This window comes from Ambystoma mexicanum, chromosome 8 (genome assembly GCF_040938575.1).
Source record: "Ambystoma mexicanum isolate Mex_15411 chromosome 8, UKY_AmexF1_1, whole genome shotgun sequence".
In the NCBI taxonomy this organism is placed as follows: domain Eukaryota; kingdom Metazoa; phylum Chordata; class Amphibia; order Caudata; family Ambystomatidae; genus Ambystoma; species Ambystoma mexicanum.
In genome coordinates, this window is record NC_090929.1 from 119,998,468 (window position 1) to 120,012,552 (window position 14,085).

General features: G+C 45.1%; 1 protein-coding gene across 1 annotated transcript in view; it reads left to right on the forward strand.

Annotated features, from left to right (window-relative positions):
- The window catches only part of LOC138471690 (steroidogenic factor 1-like), a 421,412-nt gene that overhangs the window by 123,294 nt on the left and 284,033 nt on the right, over positions 1-14,085 (forward strand). The window contains exon 4 of the mRNA XM_069609448.1: positions 3,459-4,102. Coding sequence (XP_069465549.1) covers positions 3,459-4,102 — 644 coding nt within the window. The remainder of the gene's footprint in view (positions 1-3,458; positions 4,103-14,085) is intronic.

Consider the following 14,085-nt stretch of genomic DNA (forward strand, 5'->3'; position numbering starts at 1 on the left):
CCCACCGCAGTGACATTAACATCTGTAAATGCCCACACAGCACTGCTGAGTCAGCATTTACAGATTTTGGGTTGGCCTTGCCCCTCAGGCGCTACCCTGTCTGCGCGTGGCACACACACACCCACCAGTATACCTTTGATTGTTATCGGAGAACAATTGGGCCCGATCATAAACACGTTTTAACACTTGTGTTTCCAAAGTGCACATGCATGTGGAAAAACACCATCATTGAAGTGTGAGCTGATTCTGAAAGCCCTGGATATATTTAAAAAAGTCTAGCGACAATTGCAGTGACAGTGGCAGCTCTGCAGTGGCAGGTTCAAAGGTCACATGTGCATCCCACACAGCTACTGGAATCACAGAGGCCCTGCAGGCACAGGTAGCATTTAACTCTTTGCATCTCTGATCTAAATTTGGAGAATTGTATGCCTTGGTTAGCCTGGTGGCAGGTAATTAAGTAAATGTAAGCAATGCCTTATTGTGGAATGGAGACTGCTAAGGAGAGACATTGATACAGCCAGATCAATGTGATATAACACCAGTGTCAACTCTGTGAGCGTGGCATAACCATGAGCAGACTGATGCTTACTGGTGTCTTGGCTGACCTTTTTCACAGCTGCGGTGCAGAACAATAGCTGTGTACTGCCCATTTGATTATTTGGGAGGAAGGGTCACATCTTCCTCCCAGGCATAGTAACATCCCTCAGGTAGTCTCCTGGGAGTGGTGATTCTGAGGCAGCACTAACAAAACAAAGCTAGCCTCACACCAGGGTGCTGATCACTGGAGTCTTTTTGAAGCTACCAGCATGGGAAAGTGGCAGTGTTAAAGTAGACAGAGGGTGAATATGGGCCTGGAGAAGGGTCTCAACATCTTGATTTCTATTAGGGTTATCTTCCTTTTCCTGTCCCCTTCATTTCCTTTGAGAAAGTTACTCTGGGTGTGATGTCATAAGTCAAAGAGCACTTATTACAACAATAGGGATTGGACCCCTTACAGCACACCTGCTTGGACACATCCCCTGTGGCAACGTGTCTGACTTCTGCGAGAACAAGAATTTTCCAGCGAGGCATTTTTTGGGGCCACACTCTATCTGAAGGTTGTCTGCCAGGGAGGTGAAGACAGAAGGCATCCAAGGCAGGAGTGAGTACTGCCCAATAGCAATCCGCTGGGAATAGTGGTGGTGACTGCTGTTGGACCAAGGCGTCACTGTGTCTGCACTGGAACCTGGACCCTGTCACTGGAGGTGAAGAACATCCTGTAGGTGCCAGCCAAGTTCTGTAGTGTGGGTGTCCAGCAGATGAACACCTTTTCCTGGAGCCCTGGATGTGGGATTCCAGTAACCAAGAAGTCCAAGAGCCTCAGAAATCCTGTTTCACAGCGTTGAGATTTCTTCAAGCTGCTTTGGCCAGGCTTGATGCCCTTTGGGCCAACATGGAAGCTGTTGTGCTGCTTTTGGCAATCCATGAACTTCGACATGTTTACCTGCATCTTCAAGACATTTTGATGCCGTCTCGCATCAGTGACCATCACTGCAGCCTCGACTCGAGCACTGGCTCACCACTGTGGAAGTATCCAAGTATCACGGCATCCCGAGCAGCGCATCAGGCCAACAGAACCACACCTCAACCCAACTCGACTACTGGCTTGACCTGCTGGAAGACATTGTGTCACTCGCCGACTCAACACAGCTGAAGCATTACTTCACTCGACCGCCATCTCGAAATTGTTGGGCCTCATCGACTTGAACGCAGACGTAATAGCAACTTGGTGCAGACGTGCCACTGTATCAATGCACATGACACTACCTTGACATCGGGAAAGCACGTAGAAGAACGGCAAGATGCCTTGGAGCACCCAAGACATAGAAAAAGGTACTGTGAAGTGGCCCCTTCTCCACCTTTTTCTTACCACTTCTTCAACATTGACATTGTGTCAATTGAGTTCCTGAACACCCATGCTCATATACCCAGTGTGCTATTATACAACAGTGTGCTTTTTCTGTGCTTCTTTGCAGAGTTTAGTTTTTGCTTGTGTTTTTAGTTTAGTTATTTGCCTTTTTATTTTGTTTAGTGAAAAGTCTAATTTTGATAGTACCTTGATTGGACATTCTTTTTTTGCAGAATTTGTTGCTGTTTAGGTTGCCACAGTTATCAGCTCACACATCCTCCTGTATAAACAGCATGCAGTCTGCCTGCACTGCCACATGAGGCAAAGGAGGTTGACCTTTCAAGCTGTGGCTGTTTCACCTTTATGATTGGGATTACTGCTGGTTTATTAGTAGTGTGGGGCTGAGTAGGCGGTTTAGCCACTGTTCATCCTTGCACTCCTGCAGAGCGGCAGCCATTTTGTCACACACAGCCTTAGATTTCAATGTAAGGCCTTAAATCTGAGATGAAATCATATTGCATAAAGTGGCCTACTAATGCGTTGATACACGCCCTGGGATGGCATGGTAATGTGTGTGCGATACCACAGGGCACAGATGGGTGGTGCGCTGACACACCTGGTACCCTGACACCCCTGGGTCTGGAGCGCATTAGAATTGAATAAACAAACAAACAAACAAACACAGTAATTTTATGGGTGATCATGTCATTACCGAATAGCAGATAGCGCGCAAGGTATTGATCCATAGCCTCAAAGATTGACAGGCTCTCGTGGTTTTTATTTTGCGCCCACCAATAAATACAGTCTTTCATCCAAACTGTTGCTTTGCATGCTGTATAGGGTGTATTACACTTTGAGGGCTGGCAGAGGAATACAGACACCCTTTGTGGTTTAAAAGTAACTTGCGAGGTTGGATACAACGTCATCACGAATGGTGACTTGTTCAGTAACCTGTGTGATAAGAGCTCCTGCTCGAGCTGATGTCCCTAGTGAGGCAATCACAGCTCCTCTAAAAAGTCACAACATGTGCCATTAATCTGCACCCTTGTAGGCCAGTGGTCTCCAAGTCGCGCTTTCAAGAGCCAAGCCCACCCATGGTTTTGGGATATAGACACAATACACATTTGAAACCTTCAAATGTAAATTTGGGCTACATACATACCAGAGGTCTTCAACCTATGGCTCTCCAGATGTTTCAGACTACAACTCCCATCAGGCCTAGCCAGCTTAAAGGGTAATAGACCATGGGAGCTGAAGTCCAAAACGTCTGGAGAGTCCTAGGCCCCTGACACAAGGTGGTTATCTTGAAAACCTGGTGTGCTTGCGGCTCTTGAGGACTGGACTTGGATAGCCCTATCATGGGGGTCGCTGTAAGAGTAAATAGTTTGATATAGTGTTGGCCGTTCAGTGAGGGCTTGATAGACTCATGCAATGAGAGTGCTAAAGTGTTCTAAATCCCACACTAAATGTGCCCTGGTTAAGTCTGCAGCATGACTTATGCAGACGATATGCTGTATCGGGATCAATTCTCTGCTCAATTTCTCTAACTGGTTGTTTCTTTTTTGACTAGCTGTGCGAGCAGACAGAATGAGAGGCGGAAGGAACAAATTTGGACCCATGTACAAGCGAGATCGTGCCTTAAAACAACAGAAGAAAGCTTTGATACGTGCCAATGGTTTTAAACTTGAGACCGTGCCTCAGATCGTGTCCCCACTGCAGACTGAATACACCATCCCCTCCAATATCCACAGTATTCACCCTGTATCCAAGACACTGCCTTTGAACACAACCGCAATGACGCAAGTCAACTACCACCGAAACCCGTACGGGGCTCAATCACTGGGTATGAACATGCCAAACCACGGGACACTGCAGGGCTACCACTACCCACACTTCCCGAATCGCACTATTAAATCAGAGTACCCGGACCACTACTCGAGTGCACATGAGCTGGCTGTTCCCGCCTACGGGTACTCTGATGCCTACCAGAACAGCCCTATACCTGAGATTCCGGAGACCATCTTGAACTTGTTGCACCTTGAACCTGAGGAGCCTCAGGTGAAGGCACGGGTACTGTCGAGCCTGCAGGAGGAACAAAGCAAAAGCGAGAACGAGAAGCCGACCATGTTCGGACTCATGTGCAAGATGGCCGACCAAACCCTCTTCTCCATCGTTGAGTGGGCGAGGAATTGCATTTTCTTTAAGGAATTGGTGGTAAGAACTAAAATTACATCTTTCAACTGACTGCTACAGCTATGTTTCCGTAATAGTACACAGTATGAGTTACAAATCAGCCATACTCTTACCATGATAACCCAAGTAATGATTTCTTAACAATTTGTAGATTGGCACGTACCACTAAGATACCTCTTCTAAATACTTAGGAGGCTATTGGGAATGAACGTAAAATAACAATGCCGGAAGTAACACGATAGTGCAACTTGAGGGAAAAGAGGGCACCAACACGTATGCAAAACTTGATTGTTTTGAGCAGGGTTCTAGGACCTGTGGCTCTCCAGATGTTTTGGACTACAACTTCCACCAGCCTCAGACAACATCGTCAACGGTAAGTGATCATGGGAGTTGTAGTAGAAACTATTCAGAGAGCCGCAGTTTGCAGATTCCAGTGATTACAAAGTGATCTCTTCAGAAGTTTGGGTCAGTGGTCTTCTGACCTTTTTCAGTGGAGGCCCCCTTTTGTTATACTAGTCTGAGTCCAGGCCAACAAATGATGTAACACCTAATATGTTTTCATTATTAGTGTCTACTATCGCAAGCATAGAAAAGCAGGAAAAGTCATTTTAGAGGTGATTGTGGGTGACAACTAACACTAACAAAAAGTGAAGTTCAGTGAAGCAGAGGCAGCAGTGCAGGATCCTTTCACACAGTTGTAGCAGGTGCAGCAGTGCACACGTCACTCAAACAAGGCATACACAACAGGGGCAATATAACCATGTCCCGGGAGGATAGCTCAGGGACAAGGCACTCGCCTTGAAAGCAAGATGACGCACAGCAATGCAGGTTGGATCCCCGGGTCCGCGCTTAGAAACACCTGGGTATTAAGTGCGTTATAAATAACCAATTACAATTAAAACCGTCCTTCACATGCAGAACAGGTTCCCCAGAGGCAGCAGGCGTGTGAGTTTCACTTACACTCTCAGAGCTTCTCTCACATACAGTAGGAAGAGGAAGACCTTCACAGGATTGGCCTTTAAAGACAGCATGAAGCAGGGACATCAGTTCACCAAAATTCCCAGGGTAGCGGAAATGACAGCACATGTACAACGGCAGCACAGGACGTGACATCATATAACCTGTGACCCTGACAGAATCACTCAAAGTGGTGTCGCATGACCTATGGCCCTAGTGACATCACAGGAGTTGACATTCCAAAAGCAAAAACATGACAATAAATGCCAATACGCATACAATTAGTATAACAACAAATAGTACTAAAGCAGACACAAGGCTATTTTAGCTTCCAACTATATATTAATTATAGTCGTGCCACAATATGGAATGGCTACAATTAAGATATGGCACGGGCACACCCAGCAATGCCACCATAGGTTGGGAACACTGCTTTCTTATGTCAGTGCTTCCTCATATGGTCAGTTACTGCCATCTTACATCTGTTAAAGCCTTAGATGCCAGGTATAGTCACAAAATGCTATCTATTGCCTCGCCTGCCAGGCACTGCTTTCATATGCTAAGCGCACCCACATAGATCCTAAGAGTGCCACCTTATACCAGGTTAGGCTTCATATGCGACATAGAGCCATCAAGCTACTCGGATGTCCAAGTGCTCGAGTATTGCCAAGTGCAGTCTCAATCACCTAAGTGATGTCATCTTTTGGCGGGTATAGCCTGGAATGCTAGTGACATGGTTCAGCTTGTTTGTTTTATATAGTGCTTTTGATTATCTCAATTTGAGAATTTATGGGAGATTGGGCCATGTGGGGTCAAGTGATTTGCCACAGATCAAACATGTTGGCCAAGCAGGGAAGCCGGGATTTGCACCTATGTTACTGTCTCCAATTTACTCAGTAGAATTAATTTTCTTGTCCATTTTATCTTTACTTTTGCAAAATCACACTAAGATTTTTGGGTTGTGTTATTTCATATCTCTACTACCTCCTTCTTGGGAAAACATTTGGAGAAGCTGGTCATCTCCCAACTTATCCAACCCACTGAATCTGCTGGCTGTCTCCACTACCACCAGTCTGGCTTTAGAGCAGCCAGTGGCACGGAAACTGCTCTCGCCAACACCCATGAAGACTTGCTCTTAAACTTCAACTCCAACTCTCCTTCTGTTCTCATCCTCCTTAATCTGTCCTCTGCATTCGACACTGTCAATCATGCCACCCTCTTAAATTGACTATGTGATACTCTGGGCATCACGGATAGAGCACTGGCTTAGCTGACTTTTTTCCTCTATGATCAGCCCTCCCATGTCCAAATGGGCCCTTATCTGTCCTCTACCTCACTCTCTACTTGCAGTGTCCCACAGGGCTCGATCCTATCACTGTGACTTTTTAACATTTACCTTGCCCCTCTTGCCCACCTGATCACCACCTTCTCTCCTCACTTCCAGTGTTATGCGGATGACACTCAGCTCTCATTTAACCTCCCCTCATCTACCTCCGCTCCTTCCTCTCTCACTCCCGATTGTCTGACTGCTACTCAGGCATGGTACGCTGCTAATGATCTCTGTCTTAACAACAGTAAGACCGAGATCCTCCTTTTTGAAACTACCTCCTTCTTTCCCACCTACTCTGCGGCCACCGTCCTTGGGCCCCCTTCCCTCACCCTCTTGTGAGGCAAAAAACCTGGGTGTCATCTTCGACTCCTCTCTCTCCTTCTCTCCTCACATCAGTGACCTTGCCAAGAAGGCTCACTTTCAACTTCACCTCCTCAGAGGCATTCTCCATTTCCTCACTTTCCCCCAGAAACTCAATGTCTCTATATCTATGGTTCTCTCCAGGCTGGACTACTCCAACAGTCTCTTCTTCAACCTGCCTCTCTCTTCCACTAATCTAGAATAGGACTCTGAGACTTATTGTTGGACTCCAAGCCCAGGGACAACAGCTCTCCAGCCCTCAAATCTCTCCACTGGCTCCTGGTGGCTACAAGGGTCAAATTCAAGACCCTCTGCATCATCCACAAGGTTTTCTGGGGCCTGGGACCGCGATACATCCAACTTTCTCTCTCGAAATAACTTCATACTAGAGTCCTTCTGACCGCTAGTTCCAACACTCTGCATATCACATGTTTCTCCAAGCAGATAGTTGGGGGTAGAACTGGTTCTTCGGCGGGAGCCTCTCTCTGAAATGGCATCCCTGCCCCTCTCAGACTTGAGCCGGATCTCCTCAACTTCAGGAAACTTCTCAAGACCTTCCTTTTCTCCTCCTCCTTCCCTCTCACCCTTCCCTGCTAACGCCTCCCATGCTGCTGCGACTGGCTGCCTGGTCCCTCTGAGTCATACATGGGCCAGGCCCTTCCCTCAACCAGTCTGCCTCCGTACCCCCTTCAAGCACTTGCCCTGACTAGACTACTGAGTCTGGTCCACCCCCTTCCTCCCACTAGTGACCCTCTTCCCCATTCCCCATCGCATTTGCCCTCCAGGCTCCCCCCCTGCACTTTGCACTTGCCCCCTCACCTTCACCCCCCCCCGCACATTCGTTGCTGCACCGGCCTGATCCAAATGACCGAAGGCCTAGTAGGACCTCTTATTGTTCTTTATGCTCCATTGCCCCCCCTCCCTTTTGTCTTGCGTTGCCTAGAAACACTTTCTGATGTAAAGGTGCCATAGAAATGTTCAATAAATTAAAAGAAATAGAAAGCAATTCTTTGTTTCAAAAGTGGATATGTGAAACACCAACAAACATTCTAAATCAATCTGAAAATATAAAATACATCTTTATCAAAACCTGTTGGGTAAAAGAAGCATGATTTATTGTGATGGGTTGCTGGAGGAACACGGTAACTAGTGGTAACCATGCAATTCACAGAGCTCTAGCCCCATCCCTTTTTATTTGCTGCACAAAAAAAGGTATTTTCCTAAACATACAAAAGTACATTTCAAAATTAAGCAATATGCCCTGAGCGGCGGGGGCATTACCGACTCAGGCCCTAGTTATATGCCCGAGCAAAGCGAGGTCGGACTTGGCGGGCAGAAAGGCACCCGCATGTCGGATGCCTTTCTGCCCATTATGTTATAAACGGTGCTGGTGCATCCAACCTCCCCATTCCCATTCGGGCCCTATGGGGCCGAATGGGAAAGGGTAGCATTTTTTTTCTGGGGCCTGCGAATGGGCAAATACCGGGTCCCCTGGGCGGGAATGCCCCGGTAATTGCCCTTTTGTGGGCGCCGGAAATTTTTGGAAGTTTGGCAGCAGCCTGCCCATTTTACCAGCAAGGCTACTGCCAAACTTATAATGAGGCCCATAGTGAAATGAACAGGAACAAGTCGCTTATTGCAACCTAGACTCTGCGTTGTTAAATCTCACATAGCAGTTAATGCCCCAGAAAAGACAACTACCTTTTACACACAGTGCGAGAGTTTGTAATATTACCTCTGATTAGCACTTGAATTGTTAAACATGCCAACATTACATTAGATGATGATTGTTTTAGCCCCCATACTTGAGGATAAAGATAATAATAAGAGTGTATGGTAGGTGAATAATAAATACTAACCCTCTGTCCCCAATTCACAGTGTATTATTGACTTCCAGAATTGGCAGATGCCAAATGGCTCTTCGGACGCTATCCCCGGTTAAACTCTCAAAGATTATTTGAAGTCAAAAAGCCAGCACACTCTAACTGGGCATCTTGGGAACTTCTTAAAGCCATCACACAGCCAAAGAGTATTGGTTATTCAATTCTTCTGCAATCCAGGCGGTGGGGTGATTTCAACGGATCTACGCTTATTTAAGCTATCACACACATTCCTTTCCCCCTGTAAGACCTCCTCCCCGGCCTTTGGATCCCACACATATGGTATCATCCTCTTTCATCGCCAGTCTGCTTTTTCCTTCGGAGTCTAAGGACTAGAGACACCTAGCAGGGCCACACTATGACTCTTTCAGACAGGCGAGGCTCTCTGAAATGGGTACAGTGGGGGGGTCTGGCGCCTTAGAACCAGAGGTCGAAGTGGGTGGCAGCAGTCGGGAGCGATGCTCCTATACTTTTTATTTTTAAGTTTTACTCTTCCTATACTTTTATCTTAAAAAGAAACCGTTCTGGAATGGTTTAGTGTTAAAATAAAGGTGTAGGAAGAAGTTGAAGACTGCACTTCATTGTAGTGCACTGAACATTCCCTTAAATAGCAAGTGTGTTTGTTTGGGGGTTTGGATTGTGTGTGGGAGGGAGCGCAGTGATGGGGTGTATGGAGAGCGGGGGCGGGTCAGCAGGGAACCTAATTCCACTACTTCTTTTATTACACTTCGACTACTGATTAGAACAGCCTTATAAACAAAGCCTGTTAACAGAACATATAGTGCAAAATATTGCTATGCATTTGTCCGTACCTATCAATAACCATTATTCAAACAAAACAAATCCGGAATAAATGCAAAGAGCAAATCCCCCTCCTGGTAACACAAGCCTTTCTAGATAGTATATGTTATCAGGCCTACCTGTGGCATTAGCTTGCGTCTGCTTTTGTGTGTTCTCTGACACTACACGCTGTGGGGCCGAGCCACAAAAGTAATACAGAACAAGAGCAAATTGTGCTATGCAGAGTTTGCTCCGGTAATTAGTCAAATAATGCACACACATGGTGAGTTACAATAAAGAGATCTGCATACAGTGCACAATTTGGACATTAAACAATTTGCAGATGGAACCCTTTGCCAAAGAGAAAAAAGGTTATATGTGATTTTACTGACCACAATTGCAGAGTGGTACATTTCTTTCATCGCAGTCAAAACACCAAAAAACACTGATTTGTTTTGTTTTTGTAATTTGGGGAGGTTCGCCCAAATACCCTAATTTTCCACCCTTATAACCAGAGAAGTTTTTATAGGAGGGCAAAAGGGGCACTTGCCCAGGACCCCCACCTTGGAAGCGAGCCCCTCAGGGCCGCCTGATCTGAAGAAAGAAGTAAGATTCCTTTGCTCACCAGTCTTAAATAGCACACGCCAGGATATTGTACGGGGTGCTGCTGAGGCTCTAAACCCATTGCCTTTCTGTTTAGACAAGTACATTCTGCTTTGTCAATTCATCATGTATTGCTTTCTGTGTTCACTGTCGTATACATAGTTTGTGTGTTCCTTACAGCACAACTCTGTAGCATTCTTTCCTTCCTGTGGGCATTATGTTAATCATGTGCAATAGGCAATTGTGAAATGCATTTTGATCAAATAAGTGCCACAATGGTTCAGAAGTTAGCTCAGAGTGTGAAGCACCCATTGCAGAGATATGTGTTCATATGCAAAAATAGAATATCACATTCCAGCAAGGCTGGCTGAGCCTTTCCTATGTCTGAAGTTTATAAACCTGCCTGCATATGTACTTGTTTTTCAGAACAACATCTGCTATTATCAGCAATGTGCCTGTACCAGATAGAGGTTGCTATAAAGACTAACATATCATCCATATGGTGAAGGTCTAGAAATTGGTTTGTTCAGATGGGGTGTTGTAAAACCTAGGCAATCGCCTCCAATGATGGCATAAACTGTTAGTCCAAGAGGTGAATAAGTATCCAAATTCAAGACTATGGAAAGACAGCATTCATGTCTGTATCCTGGATTTCCCAGCAGACGATACAGTGATCCTGGTCAAATCATCTAATATATCTTACATTACTGTGCTGTCTTCTGTGAGGTGTGCCTCCTCGCATGCTGCTGGTATCGTTTAGCCCATTACTTGATCTTTCTTCTTTGTGTAGGCCATTTGGGTGGAAGGGTTGGTAGACAGAAGAGAGCGGACCATATGTTGCAAGCCTGACGTTTGCTTTTTGGTAAAAGTGAAAGATTTTTATGCATGTTTGTAAATGAAAATGTCACAAGCCATTGCTTGGAAGGATTTAAAGCTTTAAAATACAAGAGACAAACCCAGATTAAATTTGTTAAATCACATCGATTGGTATGCTGGTACTTAAATACTTCCCTTGGTGATGGAGAGAATGAAGCTAGAATCATTCCCATTTTGCATAATGCCCTTCCATAATATTTTGTTAAAAATGGTCATGTTTGGTAATGTGATTTGTGTACTTTCCAAGTCTGTTTTTATAAAACGAGATTGTTTTAGTTCATGATGAGAACTAGAAAAGAAAGTGTTCAAATGCAGAAATTGCACAATTGGCACAGATCCCAGCTTCACCCCTTAACCAATGTGTGATCCTGGGCATCTCATTTAATCTTGTATTGCCTAACCTCTCAATATTAGTCCCTGAACCTTTCAAAATTGTCAGCCCTTCAGAGTGATTTCCTTCTCATGGCAAAAAACCTTATTCATGGTTTCACTGGCTATAGGGTTTCTTCCACTTTAGTAGTGAGCATATTTATACCGCACACCACAGGCATATGTTGCTTTGATATCTAATGGCAATGCTATTTGAAAACCATATCCCACTTCTAATCTCAGTCTGTCTAGATAAAGACACCTTCCTGGTAGCTTCTAATCCTGGTAGCTTCTAATCTGCATCCACTATCCATGTGTAGCTTTCTCCTTCCTTACAATTGGTCTCTCATGTCCATGGATGAGCACTTTTGCATCTGTGAGGCAGCTAATGTGAGTTTGCTGTCTATCATGGGTTACATGTACCTATTACATACGGTCCTGCATTATTAATACAGGCTGCATACCTTCCGGGATGCTATTGATAAAATGCATCCTGTATGTACTAGCACAGTAACCTCTTCGTAGACTGCTAATGTTGGTCTTCAAATGCTACTTGTTTGTCCTTCTGATTAGAGCAAGGATGAAGAGGGTAAGGGGACTTAAAGGGAGTAAATGTGCTTATTATGCCGCGAGACAGCATATCAGCCTATAGGTTGTGCGTGCAACAGGTGGGGGCAGGGGTGCGCGACCAGTATTCTTGAACCCTTATTCCTTTGGTTTGGCGGAGGGGGCCCCAAAGATGTCCGTGCACAGGGCCCCAAAAGTGCTTAAGATGGCCCTGCTTATAACGCCACCCAAACCCCATCCCAACCCATTTAAACCCCTTTAGCCAACTACCCTTTATATATGTATTTAATCTTTTCTGTGTTTTTGTCCACTCTGTTATGTACCACCCTGAAATGTTTGCGATAAAATGACTGTGTACCAGTAAAAGCCACATATTGCTCAATGACCTAGGCACATCTGCCATACAGGACATGAGTTCATGTGGCATCTGTAAAAATATGATTGTAATCCTTCAACTTTTGGTATATAGTGATACAGTCATAAATCATGCATACTTGCCTCAGTTCCAGATCCAGCTGATCGCAAGGTGGATCCTGGGAAACTTACAAACAGGGGAAAGAGGAGCAATCAATTTGCTCTAATTATGTGAATCACTCTATTTCGCATTGCCTTTCCCCCCAAAATAAGATTATCCCTCATTTGCAATGCCCCATACATTGGCCTTTCACCGCCTCCATTTTGGAAATTCACATTGCGGGTAAGAGTGCTCCAGTTCCCATAAATTGCATGTTTGGTTAATTACAAAAACGTGTCACTATTTATGCAGTCGAAGGAAAAGGAGGTGCCAGGTCATTTCAGATTATATTAATTTGGGAAAGAAGCACATTTTTATCAAGCGCAACCTGCACATTTTCTGGGGCGGCAAGACATATGCGTGCCCAATCTTGCTTTGTGAACTGGACCCTCTGTGAATTGCTCTTGCTACATAGTGGCTGGCTACGAGTCTTGCAAGCAAGGAGACTGTACTGGCGCTTCCACAGAAGGTAAGAGGCCAAGCAGCCTGTCTTGTGTGGGTGCATGATAATGATTTAAGACCCGCCACCAAAGGCGGGGGGCCAGGTGTCAGGACAATAACTAGCCAAGTGAGCCGCCGTGTCAAGTGAGAGATATAATTGAAAGATGTAACATGGAGAAATTATAGTTGAGACAGGTCTATCAGCAGGCATCGGGCGGAAAATCAATACCATCTTGTAGAAGCATATTAGCGTTGGACAGTAAAGATAAGGTCACAACTACCCAGCTCGCCGCCACAACGACACCGCTCGCCGCCGCTGCACGGCTGAGCTGTCAGCTTCCCAACTTTATACCAACCAGGCTATAAAGTGATTCCTCTTTTCCTGCACTACACTGAGAAATTAATGTGTTAACATCCTACAAGGTCTGATCCTAGCACACTTGCCAGAAGTCCAAAGTCAACGAAAGATATGTATTTGCAATGCAACACAATTTTCACAAGAGTTCTGGCAGGTAAACTGTTTGTGATTGAGATGCTCGCAAGCTTGCCGCAAGTCAAACGCCCCCCAAAACGTATGTTTTTACAAACCAGCACAATTTTCAATTGAAATTTGGCAGGCCAACTGTTGGTGGAGGAGATGATAGCAAGCTTGCCACAATCTTAAAAGTCATCAAAAGATATTTTTTTTATAGTGTGCTATCATTTTCATGAGTAAGATGCTAGCAAGCTTGTCACAAGTCAAAAGTCATTGAAAGATATGTTCACACAAAATAGCACATTTTTAAAGTGAAATTTGGTAGGCAAATTGCTTGCGAGTGAGATGCAACCAAGCTTCCTGCAAGTCAAAAGTCACCGAAAGATGTCTTTTTACAAACCTCCATATTGTTTAATTCTGATCTAGTGGACAAGCAGTTGTTTTCGTGATGATATCTTGTGAATCTGTTGAGTGCATAGAGACACACGTTGCTGTCTTATGTAATTGCGTTTTAATGTCATCCAGAAAGAGTGTGTTTGTCTCAAGAGATGTATGTAGTTGTAGGCTGTGGTATCGTTCCCTGGAACAACAAAAGAACTATGTAGCTAGTAGAGTAGCACGTAGCATGTATAATGGTTGTTCAAATGAGGGGTCTGCAAGCTGGGGCTCTCCAGATTGTTTGGACTACGACTCCCATGATCCTTCCCCATTGACTATGCTGCCTCAGGCTGATAAGATGTATTGGGCCTCATTACGACCCTGGCGCTAAGTGTTTAACGGCGCAGTAAAAGGCTGCGGCGCCGTTAAACACTTAGCGCCTAATTACGAGGTCCCTTTGCGGGACCCGACCTT